We start from the raw sequence: 26,546 nt of genomic DNA, 5'->3' as shown, positions 1-26,546 counted from the left end.
GAGAATTCTTTTTATAATTACACAATTATTTTTGGATTAAAAAACGAGTTTTATATCGTACCTTTTTTTCTTTAGTTTCACGTCTATGATGCGAAGCTTACTTTCGTGTGACTGTTGCCTTAAAAAATTAAGCACATTTTGTAAATTTATATTTTACATTTTATTATATTTTATATAAATTAAATCTAAATTTAAAATTAAAGTTGTGATAACTTATCGAGTGATCTCATTTAGAGAAATTTAAAGAAAAAATCAGAAACAAAAACTGCGATATTGGAAGGCGATGACAAAGAAGAAGCAAACAGTAGATCACAAAGGAACACCAGAAATGATTTTCGTATTTATTTATATGAAGAATCGATTCTAGATTTAGGGAAAGGCTTTGGGGAGGGACTGAGCAAAAGTCATTGAGGGCAAGCTATATAATTAAGACCTGGAAATGCACTTTGAGAAAAGAAAAGGTCGAAAAAGTGAATAAGATGGGCTGCGAAAGGCAAAAAAAGAGCGATTAAATAGTGTTTAAGGGATCATACGAGGTTGGCTGAGGACTGACATTGGCTGGTGGTTCCAGGGCGGTGGCAGCCCTCTGGAGGAGATGGTTCAAGCTCGAGTTCCGCTTGGCTGCCGGGTACGTCCTCCACGAAGAACGAGCACGCCGGGTCTGGAACCTACCAGAGTGGCGGGGGTCACAACTCGAAAGGGCAGGATTTCTCGACCCTACTTCAGCATCATCATCATCATCAGCATCATCATCATCATCATACCACCAGCCAACAGTCGTCGCAGCAACACACCCTTAATGCTCTCAACTCCCTCAACAGCCTGAACACTGAGCAACTCACGATGATGCATCAAAAATTGCAGAATAATCTCCAAAGTCTTCAGCAGAACACTGCTGCCAAGGGCGACCAACTGAATCTGATGCTGCAATCTTGCGCAAAAGATAAAATTGAGAGTATTGCGATGCTGCATCAGCAAACTCAGAGACGGTATCAGCAGCAGATGGATAATGCCAATCATAATGGTAAACCCAAGTGTCCCGAATGCGGCAAAATGTATTCAAATAATTCCAATTTGAAGCAACACATTGTCAACGTTCATACCGTACAGACCGAATACATTTCGTGTCATGTGTGCAGCAAGCAATTCAAGACCAAGCAGTATCTACAGATTCACTTGCTTTCCATGCACGGTATCAGAAAGCGAAAGAGTTATCCTCTGTATCAGATGCAGACACATATGCAACCTCAACAGCAACCTGCTTTGCAGCCTACTTCGCAAGTTTCCGCGAGTCAACAACAACAACAACAATATTCCACGTCGGAAAGATGGTCTGAAGACAAACAGTGATTTGGAAATAGCCCAGTGATTTGGATATAGTCCAGAGTAAAGAAATCGATTTTAATTTATACCTGTATGCAAAGAATCCTGAAGAAACCTTTTGACACCAAGGCGTTTTGAATGATTTGTGATAAAGACAGACAGTGATAAAGACAAAACTGTTAGGTGATTCTCGTGAGACTGACAATTTTATAGTGACATATTTTATTATCATACTATGAAAGATTCAAATGTGCAAAATACACGTGTATCTCTGCACGTTATGGAGATGTGTGCTCGTGTCTTTTAGCGAAAGTGAGTTGATGACATATAATCGCAGATGTAGTGTGATTACATATATATATATATATATATATATATATATATATATATATAGGTTTTCTCTGTGCGATGCGCTAGAGGAAGGTGTGTATATTCAACATAGACTAAAATGTTATTTTGATAATGGAACATCGAATGAAGTCAAAAGTACACACAACATACAGTTCAATAATAATATATAAATATATACAGACAATAGAATAATATTTTATATTTTAATTTGGGACGACCTCATAATTAGTTTATTTCGATTAACAAAGTCAAACTCTGTGACGAGGAGTTTTTGTTCCGATTTTTATATTGTTATTTAAATTTTTATTATTATATTTTCTTATGTGTATATATACATATGTAGCTCTAAAGAAAAAATAGAAATTTATGTCAAGATATAAGAAAGTTTTTTGCAAGAATCTCTTTTGTAAGTTTAGTTATACTGAAGAAATTTAATAAAAATTAATACTTGATACACTTTTATAAGACTAATGAAAATTGTTATTTGCGATCACGAAACAAGTTTAATTTATAAATACATTAACTATGCTTTTTTATATGTTGTAATATATCTTTGGAGTAATATCTTTAAAGTTACATTGCATAATTAATTGCAAAAAGCGTAAATTTATATTTACAATTTTGCATCTGTTAGTTGAGGCATTAATTATTAATGCGTAGCACTTTAGACAACTTTATTATATATTCCGCCTCCCTCTCAGCGCATCGGTGGTACTTAAGTTTGAGATTGAGTGCGCGTCGAAAAGACCGCGCCCTAAACGATCGAAGCTCACTCGCAAATATCCGTTTTTTTAAAGCTTGGATAAGGATGCGGAGGTGTCGATAGATAGATGTTGGCAAAAGAGGGTGCTGGTACACGAGAATTGGCCGACCTATTTTCGTACCCATACCGCAGTGCGCAGTTCACCCTTCGCGATGATGATAAGCATGCCTCCTCCATTGGTTGGGAGAGAAAGAACGGGGGAGGGGGGGGGGGATGTACATAGATAAGACTACTAGAAAAAGATACACAGAGAAACAAAAAATGTTTTCATATTTTATGGAATTCGTCGCGTTATAATTAGCATGTATTAAGTAAGGTGATATGACCAGCTTAGTTTCTCGAAAAAATAGACTTATATCGTGAAGCCATTCTTTTACAGTATATTCTTTGTAGGATTGGTTTTATGGAAGAACTAGAACGTGAAAGATTACGTAGAAATGGATAGAAAAGTCTGAGATACGAATTCCTTTAAAGAATGTGATTAATTTTATCTTGCTCGTGCATTGTTTCTTTTCTTTTCTGAAAAACATTTTTTGAAATTCTTGTGAAGAAGTTTTTTTTAACTTTTATATATAAAGTATATATATTGATGAGAATTCCAACAAAAATTTTTATAAAAATGTCGATCTCACCTATTAAAAAAAAAAAGAAAAATTAAAAAGTATATATTTAGAATCGTGAAAAAAAAGAAAAAAATTAATTAATTTTTAGACATAAAAATAAAACTTGCTAAGCTTTCGGAAGCGGGAGTAGAGTACAGCAATCTCATGATATCAATCATAATTGGCATGACTGTTATATGTATATCTACAGATACATATATCTTAATGATGGCATGGTTAATTATTTGATTTTTTTCGTTATTACACATGCTGCCTCAATTTACTTTATAGAGAAAAACAAACGGATAATGAGCACAAATTGTAATTTTTTTAAAAACGAAAAGCTTGGCAAACAGTATCGTAAAAAATCCGGAATCAATCGGCGCAGCATCTCACCTCGCCTCTCGCAATGTGATATCGGGAACATGCATATGTACGTGTGTCACGCGTGCTATCGTCCGCAATATTACGAGGGACAAAGAGATAGGGTACGTCGTATTGATCTCGAGGATTCAACAAACAGCACCTAGTACCTCCCGTTCGTTCCTCTCTAACTCTATCTTGCTTCTCCACCCAGTGCCAGTCCCGCTCCTCACCCTTCCGTTTTCTCTTTCCTTCGTCGATATCTCTCCCTGTCTCTCATCATGTTCCATACCATTCGATTTGGCCTCGCGTATATAGGGGTTTGATGAGGGCAAGCAACCCTGCTCGGACGATAATCGCAATTCCATTGTCGGGCTTTCGATCGCCGTCGGTCTCATTTTGATGATACTTCGCGTAAAGATTCGTCTCCTTTCGTACCTTCAATACAACAGCAAATAAGGCTGACGAATCGTATCTAGAATAAATTGCATTTGCGAGATTTAAATCATTTTATCATTATTTTATTATCATCTTGTGAGCAACACATAGCACTAGAAAAAAAAAAAAAAAAAAACAGCGACAATTATGATGATTATAATAACAGTTTATAAATGTTTTGAAAATTTTGCTATTAAAAGATAAAATATCAGTCTATTTTTTTATATGGCTAAAAAAAATAGGAGTTATTAAATTTTTGCATACTTTAAAGATCAAAGCAATATACATATCATTGATAATATATATTACCTTATAAACTCTTGGTAAATTAATCCAAAATTTTAGATAACTCCATTAAACAGCATTTCAGTTTCTAAATCAATTCACGCAGCAGTTAAACGGTTTCCTAGAAGACACTAACGGTGGAAATTTACGCGGAGTGTAATTTAGTAATTCGCGAAAAGTAAGGGATCTCGAAGGGAATATTAATTTAACTAGCAAAGCCATTTCAACCCATCGATCCAGCGACGCTTGTTAACAGCCGCGAGTGCCGGTCTCGGACTAGCAGATTGCCGATTTCCGCGCAGACGGGCGACCGAACGAGCGAGCGAGCGAGCTTGCGAGCAAGCAAGAGGAAGTTTGCCAAGACACGCGATGGTCGGGTCTATGACCATCGACCACGCGATGCCACAGTTGCGTTCACCCTCGTTGCGAATCCCTGACAAAACAAACCCTGTCTGCTTATCCAATTCCGCGGTGTTTCCACGAATTTCTTCCATCTCGTGCTTCGTGCCAACCCTCGACGCAACGCAACCCCCGCAAATGGAGGAAGAGCTTCGCATTTGTTTCCGACAACCCTTGTCCCTTCTGTCTTCTCATCCACGCGCGTTCTTCTTACTCAAACTCCCTCTATTTCTCTTCCTCTATTTTGTCGTGTTTTTTTTATTTCGTACTGTCGGCATAAAGTTTCATCACTTACATGTGCAGCTTCGCTTTAAAAGCACTCACTTGGCACTCCATTCGACATGGGCGCTCCTGGGAATACGATCAACTTCCGTTTTTGGACATATAGTAACTGAAGATTATGAGACTATTTTTTAAAAATGCTTTGTCTCTTTTTTACACATGTCATTTTATTTTTTTACATTTAGTTTTTATCAGAAATTAAATGTCCATATTTAGTTTGTAGAAATTTCTATTTTTTATTTGTCTTTTATTTTTGTTTGTTTTATTCTGAGCACTTTAAAAAATTTAATAATTTTTGTTTTAAAAAAAGAACTGAATCAATAATAAAATAATATCTGTCAATAGCTTTTATCATAGCTTCTTCCAATTTTTAACACACTTAATTAAAGAAAAGTTAATTAATTAAATAATTAATACATATATATAAATATATTTATTAGAAAGCAAAATAAATTTGTTTATCTATCTTAGTGAAAAATTTTTGTTGAGATTTACTTTAAGGCTATAAAGAGGATATAGATGTACTTATGCGATGTACGACTGCAATGTGAATTTCGATCAAATTGCAATTCTTCCAAGCCAATGGCCTGTGAGAAAATCGTTGGTTGTGAAATCATTTATAATGCACAATTCCAGGGATATTAAATCGGTTTTCTGATAAAATTGATAAAAAAAGAAAAAATTTATTTGTCTGAAAATGCATTGTTAAAATTAAAATTATAAATTTTGCATATATTCTGCACATGCTTAATTTTTGGAATAAATTTTATTTAGATTTTAGCTTTTTCTTGATTTTTTCTTCTATTTATTATTTTAGTTTTTGTATATATCAATTGTACATAATTAACACATTCGATCAATAATATCAAATGATATCAAAATTTTATAAAAGTTTAGTACATTTAATAAAAAAATAGCTTAACTAAATATCTATTTCATAATTATATTTCTAAAAAAATTGAATTAAAAATTTAAAAGAATTTATTTTGACAATCGTTCTAAAAATCCTATAAATATATGGTTCTTGGCAGTATGGTTCTGAGACAATTACGTATCATTCCGGCCACCGAAATTACGTGTCAGTGTGACTTATGTTCTTTTTGCGTTGGTCTTTATCTCGATCTGTCGAGCTGGATTCTAGCAGACTACTACGGATTCGTGTTCTCCACTGCAAGATCGATTCTTGATCGCGCACTCTCGGCAGATTAGAGTCATCTATCACTCGGATCCGATTCGGATAACTTCGTTTGGACCAAGCCTGGACAGATTCTTATCAGTCAGCTTTCCTCCCCGCCATTCCTCCTTCCCTTCAAAAGCCCTAGTAATTTTGCCAGCATTTTACCACCATTGCTTGATTTTCTGCGCGATATTTTTTGATATGTATGACGTGAAAAAAAGAAGGATTTCGATGTGGATCTGAATGTGGTGGAGGCATATAGGGATCATGAACCCAGGATTGCTCACGCCCGGAAATCTTGACAGTACATGTGCATGTGTGTGTGCGCGCACGTGCGGAACATTCGTGTAGCATGTGGATGGAGAGATGAAGGGCGAAAAGGTTCTTCTTCGTTTTATTCTCTCTTAATCTTTACTGACCGCCAACATGTCCGTTCAAATCTTTATTTTTTCAGAATATTCGGATATAGAAAGGGAAGAGAAAAAGGATATTCAAATATATCTCAAATTTTGTCAAAACAAAAATCAAGAGAAGATATCGTATTTTTTTTCAAAATAATAAGTTTTGATACAATAGAATAAATAAAATTTTAATATTAAAACATAGACAAAAATATTTATATTAGTATGAATTTTATTTTTTATTTTATTTATATATATATATATTTTTTTAATTAACTACGTCAATTATTTTCTTAATTAAGGATGTGCAAAAATTGGGAGAAGCTATAAGGAGCTGATAAAGGTCGTTGACGTTATTTTATTATTAATTAAACTGTTTGAAACAAAAATTGCAGTTGAAAAATAAAGACCTGGGAAAAAAAAAGATCCGGAGACGCGAGATTGGTTACACAATAGCCTATTTTGAGAGTGGCGATGCCATCAGGTATATTCTAGGGGTTAGAGAGAGATACGGGGTATCTACACGTAGGTGGTCTACACGAGATCTAAATGAAAGCGGAAAACATTGCCGGGAGAATAAAAATGAGATTTTTGCGCGATAAGCAAAGCAACGAGACAAATGCATGATGCTACGTCGAACTATTCTCGTATCTCCCTTCTTTTTGCCATCGTACTATCGTTCCTTCTATCTATCTGTCCTTTGATATCCCTCTTTTATCCGACCTTATTCCGCCGCCCTTATTTCTTCTCTTGCCTTACTAATGTCTCGGACATCCCTTGTCTCCGCCTTGGTAAGATCCACATGCTACTACGAGTGCGCGTGCTATGAGAGTAACTTGGATAGCTCGAAGGGTGGTTCGTCCGTATATTATTGCGTTTTTCAGACAAATGACAATTACAATTCTTTTTTAAAATCTATCACGTTATTTTTTGTGATGTCTTTTTGTGAATAGCCGATTATGTATTATAATTGATCAGAAATCGCACAATAATATAAATATGTTTAAACATTGGGATAATTTACTTTCTTTTTCAACAAACTTAATTTTATTTATTTATCTATTTTTTTATTAATATGATGGGTCAAACACTACCAAAGTCCAGTGATCTGGAAAACAGGAGGGCAAACAACTTGCCATACCTTGTTAAGGATCATAGACTAGGGTTGCTTTCTTAACCTTAACCAGCAGGAAGTCATAGGAAAACGTTTTCAATTTAAGTGACATTGGGAGACATCCTAATGCTTCCCTTACTATTACTAATATTATTATACTATGGCAAATAGCATTGGCGTGTAATTTTTTATACTTTTTATTTTTTTTTATTTTATTTTTATTATTTTTTGCGCAATAAAGTTTTAGAATTGCATTACTTTGAAACCGACAAAAGAAAACAAACAATAGAGAAAGAATGTACTTGGTTTCCCATCGTGTGAGATTGTTATCCGAATATTCTGTTTTGGTTTTATTGATTCTTGTCAATGAGAGAGAAACGAAAATGCATTTCATGTGCATCGTAACAGCGTAGTAAACGTCGGGCGGTCAGTCGGAAAAAAAAATTACCTACAAAATCCACTTAACGCAATAAAAACGGCGGACATCAAAGGTAAAATATCATAAACAATGAAAAGTTCAAATATACTTTTATCTGAAAAAAGCACGAACTCTTAAATAAATTGACAATAATAAATTTGTGCATCAAAAAGGCTGCTATGCGCACGCGATAATTAAAAGGAATAAATCACATTACAATTATGATGTACGTGAATGTATTTCCCCAATTATTTTGTACAATCAAAAATTTAAATGATAGAAAAAATGAAATGATTAATATGCATGATAAAAGATTAAATAGAATATTTAATGCAAAGAATTTAATATATTAGCTTTTCTATACATTATTATTATACTATCGTGGATTTGGATTCGGCAAATATAATTATTATAAAATGTGTGTAAAAGATTAGATTCAATTTGCTAATAATCTGAGATTATTCTTTTTACTTAAGATATAAAAATTATAGTCGATTGTGTTGATCGAAATTACCCTGTTTATGATATTTGCTAACTTTTGCGAGGAAAACAAAAAAACGGCTTTTATAAAGGATAAACTTCGAAGCTAGCAATCTGTCCATATTCTGATGTCGGTAGCGCTACCGGAATTCAATCAAACTTGCAAAGCTTTCAAGCACTCGTTCCCGGATTACTCCTCGCGAGTAAATAGCAGTCGCACAGCTTTCAGCGCGACGCTTGGACGTCGATAAGAAGACATCGAGGAAGAAGTCGCGGGTACATGTTCGATGCGTACTTGTTTGTATCCCGCTTCTGCGGTGTACTCTCTTACGGAAGAGAGTTTGCGGAGAGTAAATTAGCGGATTGACGGGAGGGGGGGGGGAGCGGAAGGGGAGAGGGAGGGATGGGACAAAGTGACGCGGACTGAGGGTGGAGTACTGTAGAAAATCAATGTGATCATAGAAGAAAGACGGGTGGGAGAAAGAGATAGATAGGAATCGAAGACAAGGAACCTTTATGTCGGGTCACGTCTTTAATATAACTCGCGTGGGCGACGGTGTGGCTGCGGCGGGCGTAATCAATCTTCTCAGCTGTGTGTTGCGCCTTATGAATGCTGCATCCGTGAGAAACGCGCGACACTAGTTTGATCAAGAGCAATTGCGAAGCTGTAAATTCATAAAGAATCGAAAATGGGCAACAATAGTAACTTTTCGGTAAAAATTGACAAAAGATCATCGCAGCACAAATCATTTTTCTTTTCATTATGTTATAGTACAGAGTACATTTCTAAGTATAATACACGTTTTGAATTTTTGTGATGGTTTTTCTTTGGTTCCTGAGATACGCGACTTTAAAATAGTGTGAAAATAAAATTTCGATATATGTGGAGGAAAATCTTGTTTAACCCCTTTAGGGTAAATTGTTCTAAAAATTTTAAGAAAATATATTACTCTTTACTTTTACATATACATATAAATGTATATGTCTGCACAATGACGAATGCTAACAGATATGTTGAATTTTTTATTTACTACATGTTTTACTGCTGTATTATTTCTTATCGTAAAATTTTCCTGTGTGTTTTTTCCTGTTTTCTTCTCTATACATTCTTAGACTTACATGCTGAGAACTTATAAGAAAGCCATTCAGAATTTTAAGATGTACGGTAAATTTTCTCTTTTCTTAACAACATGTTGGTAATTCAATATTTTCAAATAAATTTTCTTAGAAATTGGATATACTATTTAGACTCCCCATGGATATTCTTTTGGCAAAAAGACTTTTTATTTCAAGTATTAGTCTCATTGAATTTCATTGATGTTTGAAATTTGTATAATTCATTTTCCGCTCTTTTTGCCTTGTATTTTCCTTTGTATTTTATATAGAAAAATAAATATTTATATTTTATATATTTTTTTTTTATAATGAAACAACAGACTATACATATATTCCATTGTAACATATAACTTCATTGCTTTATTTCAAAAGTTTTTCCAAAAAACAATTAGATTATTAATAATATTAGTAAATGACGTACTTGTCAATCGAAAGAAGGAGGCATTTTGCATGAAAAAAGCGAGACAAAATCCGCGTGAAAGAGCGAGAAGAAAAGAAAAAGAGAGGAAAAAAAAGAACAAAGACGCAAAATGAGAGATAGAGTAAACGGAGGCAGAGAGGGTACATAGCGGGGTGCGAGAGGGAGTGACAGAGAAAAACATAGAGGCCGCGCTTTCCCCGAGGGTCCTGGGATCGATCCCTGTGCAATTTCCCGCACATGTTCGCATTGATCTGCCCTCACTTGCCCCCGGTAGCCACCCCTTGCCGCCACTCAACCACCACTACCATCTCCTCCGCTGCCGCCGCTACCACCACCATCACTACCACCACTACCATCACCACCACCAACCACCCTAAGCTTCTTCGCTGATACCTCCGATCGCCCAAATGCCTATCCCTCACTCTCGTCTCCACCCTTCGCTGCTCCCTTCGCGGACCAAAGTCATTTCAACTACGTCAATTCGCCTTCTACTTTTTTTCTTCTTGACGTGTTGTGTCTCACGCATCCGCGGCTTAACGCACGCATGTCACGCGCCCCACAGATATCATTTCCTTCGGTAATCGCCGATACTGTTCGAGTTTTTTTTTTTTCTAGTTTGATCAAGCAATCGTATTTGTGGGCGTACACAATTTCCACAAAATGATTAATGCACATATTGGATAATCTTTTCTTACGAATATCTTTTTTCCTTTGTATCAAGCTAGTAACCAAGACCTTCTCTCTTGAACCTTGCACTTTGAAAATAATTTTATTTTTTTTTTATTTTTTTGCGCGTTACAAGATTAATTTCTTATAAATTGTTTGAAATGGGGAGAGAGAGAGAGAGAAAGGAAGTTTTTGTTTTATGCGTTTTTTGATACGATTCGTTTTTCTTCGAAGCTTTTATGAGGTTCTGTTGTCCCTGTATGATTCTGGCAATCTCCTCAGGCGAAATTCACTCCGAATACGTAAATCCACCCTTTATTTTCTTCTAACGTGCCTGGAACGCGCGCACTCCCGTCTTAACACACGCGCGTCACGCACAACGATATTCATCCCCTTCAATGTCTTCCAATACTTTTTCTTATCCTTTCTCCGTACCTCTTGTATCCGTACGATTCCATATCACGTATCCATGCCAATCTTCTATTATCTAACATATCTTTCTTCTGACACATACTTTTGAAAATATATGTTGTATATTGCTAGATATAATAATATTTATAGCTATTTTATACACATATATTTTATGTATTGTAAATACATTTTATCTTTTACGTCTTTAAATTAAATTATTTTTAAAAAATATTTAAAAAATTATTAAAATATTTGTTGCTCAACTTAGGTAACTTGGAGTATAAAATTAAAACTTATTTTAAGCATGCAAACTTAATACTTATTACAAATTTATGGAATGTAATATAATTTTTATTTATTTCTGTTCAACCTTAAAATGATTAATTCGGAAAAATATCTTTTTTTTCGCTACAAAGTAAAAAGCAAGTTTTTATTTCGGATATCTTTATCGTAATCTTCTTGCCTGCTATGTTTCTCCCATTTTACGTTTATATATATATAGTTTTATATTTTTCGTTATTACTGCCATTGCCAAGCAATCTCAGTTTCATCCAGGCGGCTCCCGCCATCCCGTCGCTTCATTCCAACCCTCGCGTTTGCAAATCCAACCCACTAGGACGAAAGTCGTTTCAACTATACGCTTCTTCTTCCTTTCCACCTAAATGTGCTTTCTTATGTCACGTATGATGCGCGATGCGTCATATCCCGATGGTTGGGAAAAACTTTGAACGGAAGACATGGTTTTTCAATTCGAAGACTCATCCTATTCTGTCTCGTTTTATGAACTTCTTCTCTAGAAAAAACTTTAAAAGGCATCGTCTAATCGTTTTTTTCGTGTCGTTTTGTGGAAACTTTTTGAAGTGAAATGAAAAATCAATCTTATAGAAAATAGTTCGTGTATCTAATTATAACAAACTTTTCAAAAAAAGAATTGGTTTTAATAATTTTCACTATGTCTTATATAACTTTGCATTATATATGTATATAATATATAATCCGCGAGAAATAATGTAATATAAAATTAAATTAAATCAAACAAAAACTTTTGATATATATAGGATAATTAAATATAGATTAATCGAAAGAAATAATAAATCGAAAATTTATTACTAGTCGCAATACTCGAAATTAGCAAATTTAATTAAAATATGCAAAAATTAAATTTTTTTTTATTTTGTCTTTAATATATATATATATATATATTCTGAAGACTGGTTTCTTTCTAATTAAATTTGAATGCCAAGAGATCGTATAAGAATGCCAAGGTCAGAGATTTAAATGCCTCGATCAATTATTTACAAAAGCGATGCAGAATTCATGCAATGCGAAACGTTACGTCTTTTATATCCCCGTCTGCACGCGAGCGAATGAGCGAAAGTTGAATAAAAATAATTCTCATCGCAATGCACGTGATATATTTTCTTTAACCCCCAAAAAATAAAAAAAAAAAACTTGAATCGCGCGTTGAGGGAAAGAGCGCAAGTCTGTAGGTAACCCACGTCAGCTATCTAAATTAAACTTTTCTACCCTTCGGACTTCCTCCTTCCTACTCGACGATTGCAATATATCAAACTGCTTGTCATAAAGCTAAAGCTTGAATTGTGCCGAATGCTGATGTAACTGATCGTTAACAAAACTGGTGTTGGAAGCCAGGTGTGAACACAGTTCCATCATAGTTCTATATAACAGAACGATAAAAATTTTCTATATTGATTTTTCTAATTGACATCATAAAAACATTATGAAAGAGTTTTTATGAATATCGTCAATTTCGAAAAATTAATAATAAACAATTAATACATTCTATTTCTGAGATAATTTATGAAAAATTATTTGTAGTTTGAAAAAGAAGAAACTGTTTAATTAAAATTTAAAGCTCTGGAAAATTTAATATATAAAGTAATCAAGATTTAAACTTTATTTCCGATTAATTCCCACAGGATGCTGTGGAAATCTTGGCTGATGATTGTCTCGCACTTTACCACCACAACAGTAAATCGGATTTTGTTGTAGCATCAAGGCTCGTTTCTCATTTCGGTAATATTTCCAGGAATAGAAATTGCACCGCTATATATCGATCCTCGTTTATATATACATATACATACATATATATATATATATATGTCTCTCTCTTTCTCCTCCCTCAACGGGATCGACGTTTTCGGGTTGCTTGCCCCTGCGGTAACGCGAGGCAGACGCGGAAGGACTTTCCCGGAAACCCGAAGACATCGATCTTCGGGCTCCCTTCGGCCAATCAGCGTGCCGACTGCTCCTCGAGAAGCAGGTCCTCGTTAATGCAGCGCAATTCGTCGGAGCGACGCCGCTAATGGACTCGCGCAATCATCCTGGCTTGCTACCGAATCTCCCTCCCTGTCGACAACACTGGTGTGTCCACCCTATATGTCTTCCTTCTACTTAAAGTTCTTCGCAAAAATCTCATGACGTTTACCTAAAATTCGCTGTATTATCTTTTAATATTTTATTTTCTCTCTCTCTCTCTTGTGAATTTTCTTAATGGACTGTCTTTAGTTCATTTTCCTATGCGCTTGTGTTGATATACAATGTAAAACAGTGAAAATTTCAGTTGGTCTTGATCAAATAAAGTATTTTGCCAATGTTAAGAATAATTAGGCAAGTAACAGAATTTACTCTTGGAACTTTTGTATAAAATTTTAAATTATTTAATGTTTGCTTTTAGAAGAAAATTTATATATGATTAAAAATCTAATTAAATATAATATAATTTATAATTTTCTAGATTATATCAGAATAATTTGCATTGACTAATATAAAATATTTTGTAATGACATTAAAATTTTGAGAGTACTTATAAATACGGGAGTACGAAAGTACGTTGGGTGCTAATTTTATTATTTCCATAAGATCTTTTTACTTTATATCATTAAATTCCGCCGATTTAGAGACGTATATCCATACATCTTTTCTTTTAATAAAATTAAAATATTATCTTCCATTTTATTCGCTTTGAGATCAAGTTAAGCAGTGAAGAAGTAAATTTTTATTTTTTTAGCTTTCTCGCAGAACTTTTTACATTTTCTCGAGAGGTAATTTCATTTTAGAAGAAGAATTTCTTATAAAAGAAATCACGTCCCTTCGTTTATCTTCTCTAAATCTCTTAGCATTTTTCCCTATTTCCCAGATCCTTTATCATGCCGACTATTCTTCTTCTGTTCTTTTCCACTTTTCTCTCTTGCTTCCTTTGCCTATTCCTTACTTTGTCTTTCCGCTCATCGCTCTTTTTCGCATCCCACACACCCATCTTTCTATCATTCTCTTCCATCTGATCGGTTTAGAGGTTGGCTGTAATCAGATGAATACACCTCTTACCTCAATCGATCGAATCTGAACTTTCAAGATTTCTCGATTAATCACTGTCTTACCTGAATGTATTTTATGCTTAAAAAATAATCATGTAGCAATAATATTTCGAATCTAATATAAGAGATATGATTTTAATAATTGAAAAATCAGCAAACAATTAAGTTGATTATTTGCAATATTTGCTCAAACAAAAGTTTTGACTTTTATCAGCTTTACAACCTGCAAATATTATGGAAATTTATTATAAACGATTACCGATTAAATAAATTAAATTAGGCAGTATTTAAATTTTTTTTGACGGAAAAATAAAAAAAGATAAGAGATTTTTTATATTTTTTTATTTATATTATTATGAATGCACGCGGAATTTGAAAATTGCTGAGAAAAGATGAAAAGAGGAGAGATAAAAACACATCGAAATCTTAATGCTTTAGAAGCGATGTGACCTTAATTCCATCCGAATTCTGGTGTAGCCCAATTGATACATAAATCATCACGGAATACGATTTCCCATGGTTCGCGTTATATATATGCGGCTCTGTAATTCTAATAAATAGGTTTGTCGTCTACCATAAATCAGAAAACAGTCTACATACTACGCTCTTATTTTTTGCATGTTGTTCATGCCGACAAAACTCAATTTCGAGAATGGAAAATACTACAGTCATATAAATATTGTTGATCAAAGTTTGGTTCAAAGTTATTTTTGCCAGTGTATAAAAAATAATTTTTTTTTTTTATATTGGAAAAATGTTTTAATATAAAAATAATATTTTATCTTTGTTAATAGAGGAAGAGAGGAATACGTTATGACATTTGTTGCCTTCTTTGCATTATAAAGTAGAAAAAAAATATTTATAAAACTCTTTTGCGCGATCAACTATTTTTAGAAATTAAAAACAGATTTTATTTTAGCAAAAAAATAATGATTTCTCATTATACAATATTTAAAACATTGGAATTTTAAAAAAATCAGATATTTGCGATATATTTGATAATCATAAAAGGAGAAGTCTTTATGTAAAACGAATATTTACTGCAGCAGTGGATCTACATATCCTTCCCTTTTACGTAATGAGACGTACACGAAAGTGGGAGAGGCCTTATGCTTAGAGATTCGTAGGAAAGATAGTCGTAACGAGGCGTAGAGAGTGGATCAATACGAGGGTTCTTACGTAGTTCGCTTACTCTTGCTCTGTCTCTCTCCTTCACACTTAACTTTTCTGCTCTTCCTTATCCCATTCTTCCGTCCGGATCTTCCATTTCTCTGCTTCATCCTTTTGACTCTCTGTCTCTCCCCTTCTTTGCCAATCCGTTTTTCTCACCGCCACTTTCCTCTCTCTCTTTTTTCTATCCTTCCTTCTCTATTTCTCTCAATCTCTCTCTTGGAAAACTCGATGTGCACAAAGACAAAAGCGGATGACGATGCTTGTCGATAGATTGAGTACGGATCTTACGTTTATTCCCCGAATTTCCCACCCCATTTGGAGGACGTGAAAGAAGCGTCGCGGCGGCGGCAGCTATTCCGAAATGCGAGAATAACATTGCATGTTGCGAAGCTGCATTATGGCACCGGATATACGTTCAATTACGTCGTACTATGAGCATGATGCCGAAATTAAGAGAGATAAACGTACAACAAATACGGAAACGTCTTGCGACTCGTTTAGTCTAGGCCGTCAAATTACATTTTGGATAAGAAACAACATCAACAACTACAACAACATCAACAACACACTAAAAATCCTACAACCGGGCATGCCCTGAGAGTACGAGAGTAGTACGCGTGTGAATATGCCTGTGCTATATAAGGAGTGAGTGAATGGGTGAATGAGAGAGAAAACGAGCATGTGTGTATGCGTGTAAAGGGAGACAGACGAATCGAGCGCGAAAGTGCGCTCGAGGGTGTGGAACGAATGAGAGGGAGAGGAAGAATAAAAAAGACAGAGTATGAAAGAGAAGGTGAGAGACAGAGAAAAAGTGAATCAATGTGACTGGCACAGTGAACAGAAGAGATCAGAGATGAGCATAGATTGAAGATGAATGGATCGACATGAATATAGATCGATCTGAAATAGTCGAGAGATCAGATGATAGAGAAAGATGCGAGTAGCGAATCGAGAAGAGTCGAAGATCGCGAGAGAAAGAGCAAGGAAGAAAATAGTATCAACTGATGGGCACGTCCTGGTTGTAGGATCGGCGATGCCGAAGAGGGAAGAAGCCGCGATGACGGCCGCCGCCACCGATACTACACAGGCGGTGGAGAATTTCGCGAGGCTCTACACGGCACTGCGCCACGACGATGCTAGACCTCTATGCCGTTACTGCGGCCGTAGCTACTCGTCGCCGAGCAACCTACGGCAGCACGTGAAAAACGTCCACTCGAACTGGCCGCCGCCGGACACGTGGCCGCAGTGCAACGTATGCGGCAAGCGGTGCAAGACCAAACATTACCTGATCAATCATCAGCTGCAGGCGCACGGCATCCATCAAAGACCTAGCATGAACAATCCCGCCGTTCAACAGCAGCAGCAGCAGCAGCATCAATCGCCGTCTTCGTTGCCATGAGTACGTTCGGTGTCTACGGGTCGTCTGGAAACGCGTCGAGACGCGATCAAGTTTTCGCCACTTGCTGAGAGACTTTAGTCGATATCACGCGGCAGGGGTTGCTATCCGCTCGATATGGCTGTTGAAAGTTGTGACGAGGATGCCCGTCGCGACTGCGGCTGCCGCCGTTACACCAATTGCTTGTCCAAAATTTATTTAATCCGTTTGAGGCTTTGCTCGTGATGGAATATGAAGCTTTATAGATAATGGTGATCGATATAGAACAACGAGAAATATCCGAATACATATCCAATACGCCTCAGTCATTTGGATATTATCGAGGGTTAATGATTGATATCGCTTTCACAGACACGCTATAACTTCTACAAAATGTGAAAATGCAATGGTAGCTTTTGACAAATTGAAAATTACTTATTTTAAAATTTTATTTATACATGATTAACCAAATTATGTTTCGTTGAAAGTAATGTAAATTTTTTTTATTTTTATTTCTTTCATATACATAAATCGCAGATAAATTTACAATTTTTCCAATAATGATTATGACAAATATAGCATGATATATTATTTATTAACATCATATAGCTAGATATGATTTATCTATATGAGATAATTTCGATGTGATTCGATTGATAACATTGAAATTGTAACAATACTTTAAAAATTTACTGGAAAATAAAATATTAATAGGAATTACGTGATAAAAAAAATAAAACCAGCGCAAGAGATTTAAGCTACTCTGCATAAAATTATTTCCCACCGCGACAAATAAATTAACGTAATCGCCGAGCTGCGTGTTTTGCATGAATCTTATGGGCGGCAAACAAAATGCATACCCAAATGCAATGCAAAAATAATACTACGTAAATACTGATTTTTATATGACACAAAAATAATAAATGATGTCTGATATTTTGACGTTGCGCTCAAAAGCATGCATTAAGTGTAATGAAATGTATACGAGACCGAATGAGTATACAAAAGTTGACCGAATGCATAATTTCAAATAATTACATGAACGCATAATTATAATTAATAACGTGATAGGAGATTTATTAAAAACCTGGCATATACTCAATTGTTTGCGAATTTATTGACAAGCCTTGTTGATAGAATCTTGAACACCTCCGCTACCTTTCGCCGAAAATCCAGATACTCTTAATATAAGAGATATTTAATCTAAAAAAAGTATCCTGATTTTCCCATTTAAAAAATATGATTAAATGGCATTGTTTATATTTTCTTGCACGATACAGACTCCTTCCAATCATATTTAAAATACAATTATATATCCTGTAAGAAATCTTGACATGCGCGTGTTATATCGTATTTTTATTTTGGTAGAATTTTATTTAAAGCTCATCGAGCTCATTATAATCCGATTATCCTAGCTATGTGTCAACATCTGTCATGCTCTTAATTATGTGATATGTATTCATTTGTTATGCTTATTATTATAATGAAAGTATGAAAGATATAACATGTATATTTTAAAGATTTTAATGCAATTTTTATGTTGAGCTGTCGAAGACTATTTCATGTGAGATTATTTTAAATACATATAGTGGCAAGTCATTAAAAGATATATATATATATATAAATTATAAGTATTAAAGAAAATAATACGTGTAATTAAGAAAAAAAATTATTTTAATATTGTGATTAGTTTTTTCATTTTTGTGAAAACAAAATAATAGAATAATTAATTACGTTCAAAGAACATATGTGCTTTAAACTAATTGCACAGATAGTCTTCACCCGCGCCAATAACAATTAGTAATTGATTAATATCAAAGTAAGAGCGCAGTATAATTTCGCTGCGGGAAATATTCCTAGATGTTGAACATTGTTGGGTCGAGGTTTGGGCGCGTAGCATTATCGTGTATAGCTCGGGGTGGGATTACGGTGGTGGTGGCTGGTGGTAATGTTGGTGTGGTGGTGGTTGCAGATCACGGGCTTGATGAGGCAGAGGGTGCGGCTTACCACCACCACCACAGCCATCACCAGCAACATCATCGGCATCGCCATCATCATCCACTATCCGTCCCTCCTCCTCACCACCGTCATCAGGCGCCACTGGAAGACGACGCATCAATTAATCAATCTTCCACTACGGCCACCACGACGATCACGACTACCAGCAAATATCAGCGCGGCCAACCGGACTTCAGGCAACAGAGATTACTACGGGAGCACCATCGGCAGCATGGTTACAGATGTCCCCTTTGCTCCAGGACGTTTCACGACATCAGCGCGATGAGGGCGCATCTGGATCATCATTATCCCAGAGACTCGCCTACCTGTCCCGTTGCTTCCTGTGCCAAAACCTTCTCTCATCCCAACAGTGTTAGAAATCATATGCGACTGAAGCATCCTGTTCAGTGGGATCAGATTAAGACCTTGAGATGGACTTACGTCTGATTAACAAGCGAAGGTTGCTATAAGTATAATTACATGTCATAATTTTAATTGTTTGAACGAGACTTTTGCCAAAGACGTTTTGATTTTTGTTTTCTTAATGTAGTAGCTGCGTGGCGATAAATATCTAAGATTAGAATCGGAATTTAGTCGAATCGAAAGTTTAGAAAATTATTCGAATTATTACGTATATATCTTATTGAAATTACTGTAATAAAAATGGTTTAATCAAAATAATAAAATTTAATTAACAATATTGTAATTGATATTTGGTAAAATTATTTGCAAAAATTATTACTTGTATGATAGAATTAAATCGCACAATAATTATGGGAAAATAATGTATTAAATTTAAAATTATTTAAATAATACAACATTTAAATCGACATCAATCGACAATAATTTTTTGTGCACAAGAAAATTCAGACTTGTGCTCGTTTACTACTTTCGATAAGAACAAATTCCAAATTAATATAAAATAGAGCGTATTATCGCGACGCAAAAACTATTTTGAATCATGAAAGTTGGAAGAGAGTCTGATCGACACGTAAATTGGATAATACTTTATAATACTATGCACAGAGTATCGAGAGACATGAGCGAAATGAAAACGCATTAATAAGAATGTGTAGAATTGCGGATTAGCTAAAAGTGAGGATAGTATAGTCTTTTCGCGTGATAGGAGATGCACAAAAGTGAAAATCGAACTATCTTCAGTGCTTTATTTCGAAACTGTCATATACGCACCCACCGTGAAGTTTATCCCTGACGAAAAGCGCACACTGTACATATGCGAGAGATTATATCGACAAAAGAGAAAATCTATAAATATATATAAAATGCTATTATATAGAGTATATATATGTACACAGATGCATAAGAGAGATATACATATATATATATATACATATATATATATATATATATATATATATATATATAGAATTGATTTTGTATAAAATATATGAAGGACAGTATTTCCTGTAGAATTCGAAACGTAGATCAAACCATAGGATCAAGCGATACACATAAACACACAGCGAGGTTCGGTGTCAAGTGTACGTAGACACCGACATCGAGATGTAACGATTAGCTATTACGTATCTAAAAGAGAAAACAATGTTCCTCTAAGCTGAGTAAGCCAGCCTTATGTTAAATAACGTAGTATTAAGAATGTAGAAACCGAACGGGAGAACGCATGCCGAAAAATGTAGCGACAAATAGAATCGTGAAATCGAGCAGGTACGATTGGCTCTAAAGATTAATTTGCTCTAGCGACGAAAAAAAAGCGTGGAAATTCGAGAGTGAGATGTCAGAGAGAGAGAGATATATATATATATATGTTGGCGAATGTATTAGATCACAAAATCGCGCGAAGATACACAGATCTATGTGAGCGAGTGAATCGCAAATGAATAATGTCGACTAGAAGTAAGGTCGCCGGACAACACGCCTTATTTTTCTACAGTCTTACGTTTTATCAGTATTTCCCTAAATAAAGAGTTTCCCAGGAGACATTACGTTCGAGATCATGTATACTAGAATACGCCGCGAATATATACGGCGTATTCTGGAACACATAAAAGTATATATATTATATCTGTGAATATATGTACGAGTTGTTAGTTGTGATCTCGAAAGGAAATGTCATTAAATGCGAAGTAAACTAGAATGTACTGTATTGTGTACTCATGATGATAATTTTTGAAAATGTAACGCATAAAGAATGCATTATATTGATACATATAAAATATCAGTGAGGCTGGGTCTATAATAGGTATCTTCTGTTCTTCTTATCTATTATATCGGTCGAAAGTTTTAAATCGTAAGCTTTAAGAACTGGGATCTGGCCAGTTCGCTTAAAGCTTACGATTTAAAAGAAGATTTAGAAATCAGAGCTGCAGGCAGCGCGAAAAACATTTTCTTGCCGGAAATTATGTTATATTTTAGGGCTTATGTTAAAACAGAGTTTACTATCTATTGTAGACCCAGCCTGATCGCGATTCGTTTTTGTATTATTTATTGTCAACTGTTATTATCATGACTGACAGCTCGTATGGTGAATAATGTATAGAGTATTATATGCACTATTTTAGAAGGTATTAGCTTATACATATATATACATATAAAACATACGAAATAAAGTCTATATATTATTTAAGTAATGCTTTGTATAATAAAAAGTATTCACAGAAAAATCTAGAGTATTCTATTGTATGTTACAATGTTTTACAACCTACGCACTAACATTAATAATTAATTTGATTACTAATGTTAATCAAGTTGTAATAATATATTACGGCTTAATACGACTACCATATATAGGTCAAGTATACAATTCATTTTATATAAAGAATAAATGAATGTAAATAAAAATAAATGAACGATTTTAAATATAATTTATTACACTTTAATATTTAAAGGCTAAATTAAAAAAAAAAACTTCAAACAGATTTTTCAAAATGAATAAGTTTTTAATAAAATTTTTTTTATAAGTAATTAAAAAAGAGAGTAATATAAAATAGTGAAATATGTAAGATACTAAAGAGCTATACATTTAATCCCAGTATTAATATTTAAATTAAACACATTTTTTTCACATATTTATTTATCATTTATTTTCAGTCAGTCGACGAGGTGCGGAGCTGATACGAGTACGTGCCACGGACCCTAGACCTTGTCCGAAATGCGGAAAGATGTATCGCTCGGCACATACGTTGCGGACTCATTTAGAAGACAAGCATACAGTCTGTCCGGGTTATCGATGCGTCCTATGCGGTACAGTAGCGAAATCTCGGAATTCTCTGCATTCACACATGTCGAGGCAACATCGTGGCATCAGCACAAAGGATCTTCCAGTCTTGCAGATGCCTAGTCAATTCGATCCCGAATTGGCGTCCCGGTTGCTGGCGAAGGCTGGGGTCAAAGTGAGTCCGGCTGAACTTCGTGCTCGGGCCAGTCCAACAGCGTCGAGGAGAAGTGACATGAGACTGGAACTACCTCGCGGAGGCGCTCCATCCGAGGCTGGTAGCAGCATCTGCGGCGGCGATGATCCCGAAGATCTCACTTTACCTCTCGCCTTCAAGCTTAACAGTCCGACGATAAAACCTAATTCTATCGCCAGTGTGATCACCAGGGTAAGCGGCGGCAGTAATAGTAACAGCAACGGGAAGAATTCAACAACAACAGCGGCGATCGCCGCTAAATCTCTCGATACGATGCACGATAGTCGCGAACCAAACATGGCGCCATTACATTCGTCTGGTCAACATACGGGTCATAATACTAGCGCGATTGCTGGCTCGGCGCTTCTAAATACTTACTTGCAGCTTATCGCAGAAAACTCGGATCTATCGTCAATAGGGTTGATTCCAACAGAGCATGCGATTCGTATGAGTCGAATGGCAAAAGAGCTTGGCTCCGCCAAGACGCAAATGAACGTCATAGAGGAGCACAGTGGCCGTAGCCTGGAAGATCCTTATCCTATAATCGGTAGAGAGGAACGAGGATCTGGAATTATTCACGAGGATAGAGAGGAGACAATGCATGACAGACATGCCGGACTCGCGGACGAGGGAGTGATGTCGGGAGGAGAGGACGATGAGGAAGAGGAGGAGTACAGTGAGAACGAGGAACCGGTAGTAATCAAATCTGAATAGTTTCTCGTTATCTGTTACAACCATGGTATAACTCAGGGCAATATCAGAAGTCATTCGTGATGACTGTTCAGCTACGGCAGCGTGAACTGCCTGAGCGCGATCTCGTTGCTGAAGAGAAGGGAAGTAGAAACGCGCGACAGAAGATCATTCATCGAATTCTATCGATGTTTTATTTCTGTTTGTTATTATCGCGCGGAGAGAGTCACAAAAGTGTTATATCGTGCTTATAAGTGCTTATATCGAATGCTTTTGCAGAGGAAGTGAAAAAGCAAGTATCTCGATTATTTTGACGTCGATTTTATAGACGGCGCGCGAACGAGATTGTTAATCGTATCCGATTAGAATTATAAAGGCAAATATATGCGTATGTATACATATGCATATGCACACCATTTATGTGCAAACACACACACACACACACACACACACACACATATATATATATATATATATATATATCCCACAAATATTCCAACCATCTACCTCAACGCATATGATAGGACGATAGATGATAGAGCAGGCAAAGATGAATCTCAGTAGAAAGAGAGAATATGAAGTAGGATCCATGCTAAACGACAATTGGAAGCAGCTTCAATGCCATGCTTACAATTTAAATATCGAAATTGACGACGAAGCAACTGATTTGCTATTAATGCTGAATTATGTTAATCTTCAGAGTATTTAACTAATTTAAAATCTTTTTGATTTTTGAAGCGTTAAAAACTGGAGACGTTAAATAAGGTCTTCGTTCTCATGTGGACTTATTGTCGAATAAATATGCAATATTTTTTTAATTAATGCATGCACAATTTAACATGTTCTAAAAAAACCATTGGTCTTTTACAAAATTCAACTCATATGATCCGCAATATTATTAGGAACGGAATATTATTATTAATATTAATATTTAGCGCAGATTGCGATTTCAATTCACCTAAAAAATGCAACAAAGAAAGTGCAGTCAAAAAATCAAATTATAAACAGTTTTAATGGATAAATCCCTAAAATTCATAAAAGATTTACGATAAAAAATTATAATAATTTAAAAAAAATTTTGCAAATTAGAAAGAAACCTATACAAATTAACGACAAACACGTTGCCGAGTAAAACTGAATACTATATTAAATATAATATTATTATAATACAATATTAAATATAATATTATTATTAATATGTTTATTACATATGATGGTTCAAATGATGGCTCATGTGACATCAGTTGATAACAAATTTTTGAGTTTATTCATCGACAGAAATTTAAATATCAAAATACGTTAAAGCTATAATAATTTATAAATAAAAAAATTTAATGTGCTAATCAATTATATTTTTCCAAATTTGTGCACTTGATACGGTACATTACATAATAGTAAACATGCTTTTAGAATTTTTATTATTTTATTCTCGATTATTAATTCATAATTTCTATATTATATTGGTATATAATATATTATATTGGTATATAGTATATGTATATACATAATATATAGTATATAATATATATTATATATAGTATGTCCTATACAGAATATCCCAAATTCGGCCAAACATTAACATTATATTCTTCACTCAGATCAAAAAATAAGAAATTAAATATAGTTCCGAAAACCAACCATTGACGAGTTATATCAATTTCAAGGTACTTAAAATTATTTGCATAAATAGTGTCTAGTTATACATATTAAAAGTAAAAATTATAATTTTAATACAATCTCTTTATTAATAATTACTTTGAAATTCAAGAAATATGAAATATTATAAGCAAATTTCTTTAATTCCTTCTGTTTAATATTTTGTAATGATAAAAAACTAACTGTTGTATGGTATTTGGGATTTGTTTCTGCGACATGTTATTACGTGTTATTGTTTACACGCATCGTCTTGTGTCATTCGCGCGGCGCCTTGTCATTCGTACGGCGAAGCTCGAGCGGATAGGCACGAATAACTTCGTGTGTCGTCATTATTCTTTAAAAAAGATCGTGGGAACTAATATTGGAAAACACTAAATATGTACAGAGGTATGTACAATTGGCTGATACAATGTGCTATACATATAAACTGTGCAACTTTCTGCGAATTCGCTTCTAAATTTCTCTATAATTCTCTTAATCAAAGCGATTTTGTTAGACGGAACAGTTTAAGATAACGATTAAATTTGATTAATTGCAATTGACAATTTATTATTTATTTTCCGTTTTTAATGATTTGGAAAAACAGAATAAAAACAATAATAATAATAATAATAAGCAATAGCCATAAAAATAAAAAAGAGAGGATTAACAGAGTCAAAATCGCGGTTGATAGTGCATATATTAATTAATTATCTTTGGAGAAAAGAAAAAATTAGAAAAATATGAAATTAATCTGCATTGAATTCCCATTTTGATTTTTCAAAAATTTTTTTTAAGTGGGATGTTCCTTTTTCGCTCTATCATCTACTGTATTCAATACGCTGTTTGGGAAAAGATATTTTAGGGCTTGCCATGACATAGTACTTAAGTTCAGAATATTGACTGCTCCTGTCAATACCAGGAACAAATATAACATACGTCAATATTAGAAATAATGTAGCCTTTCGCTACATCTTTGAAATCACAATTGTACGAAAGACAGAGTAGGTTAATATCGGTGGCAAACCAGTGTGAGAAGAGATTAAATTTATTCCGCAATCTCGTGACGAGAGAACACCACATTTAAGCATCTTGAATTTTAAACGTCTTTAGATGCTTTCTGCAAGAGAATAAAAATATTACAATAATAATAATAATAATAATAATAATAATAACAATAAAGATAATATTAAAAAGAGAAACGATGATAGAGCCAAATACGGTTAATAGTGGATATATTAATTGTCTTTAAAGAAGAAAAGAAAAATTAGGAATACGTATTTGATTTGTCATTGTTTGCGCGCGTGTACAATGTTTTTTCTAGTACGGCGAAAATTTTTATTTTTTTCGAGACGTAGGAACGATCGAAAAACTTGCCTACGAACGCGCATAATGCAACGCGGTAATTATTTGCAAAATCTTTCCTACTAATTACGTTCCTACTAATATACCTATTAATAAGCTCTGATTCACGACGTAGATTATAAGTTACATATATGATAGAGTAGGTATATTATATTATAAGAAAGAGAAAGAGAGGAAGAGAGAGAGAAAACAAGTAAAACTTAGTAATATGTGAAGATATGTAGCGCGAATTAAATTTACGATCGAAAAGTGTTGAAAAATAGGCGCCTTCCTTCTTTAGATAACTAAAGATACCGTGTCTAAACTTTTTATCATTTTCGCGGCTAATTATTTGACCGATTATTGGTTGAATATATAGAGCGCACTAGTGCACATCATAGTTCTATACAAACATTTATAACATCATAAGTTTATATATATATGATAATAGATTTTACTAAAAAATCAGCTATTACCATTAACTGATTCTTTTCAATATTTCACTGTTTGCAGTGCTATATTTATAACTCAAATCATTGATTTCATTATCATATGATAATTGATTCCTTTGAGAGAGTTTATTTTCTGATGTAA

The 26,546-nt window shown here is 34.5% G+C and overlaps 1 protein-coding gene across 18 annotated transcripts in view; it reads left to right on the top strand.

Annotated features, from left to right (window-relative positions):
- The window catches only part of LOC126855040 (protein abrupt), a 75,031-nt gene extending 50,946 nt beyond the window's left edge, over window positions 1–24,085 (top strand). For 6 of the 18 annotated variants that reach the window (XM_050602359.1, XM_050602362.1, XM_050602361.1 and 3 more), the window contains one exon: window positions 21,964–24,085. In XM_050602359.1, coding sequence (XP_050458316.1) covers window positions 21,964–22,997 — 1,034 coding nt within the window. In that variant the 3' untranslated portion in view covers window positions 22,998–24,085. Of the gene's footprint in view, window positions 1–234; window positions 5,455–5,926; window positions 6,448–15,791; window positions 16,346–16,546; window positions 16,921–18,868; window positions 21,537–21,963 lie in introns of those variants that run through there. The other 12 variants (XM_050602353.1, XM_050602352.1, XM_050602354.1 and 9 more) reach the window with 10 other exon arrangements.
- Window positions 24,086–26,546: the final 2,461 nt, after the last annotated feature.

The sequence above is a fragment of the Cataglyphis hispanica genome, chromosome 15, assembly GCF_021464435.1.
Source record: "Cataglyphis hispanica isolate Lineage 1 chromosome 15, ULB_Chis1_1.0, whole genome shotgun sequence".
In the NCBI taxonomy this organism is placed as follows: domain Eukaryota; kingdom Metazoa; phylum Arthropoda; class Insecta; order Hymenoptera; family Formicidae; genus Cataglyphis; species Cataglyphis hispanica.
Note: the sequence above shows the minus strand (reverse complement) of the source record. Positions and strands in the feature narration are given on the sequence as shown.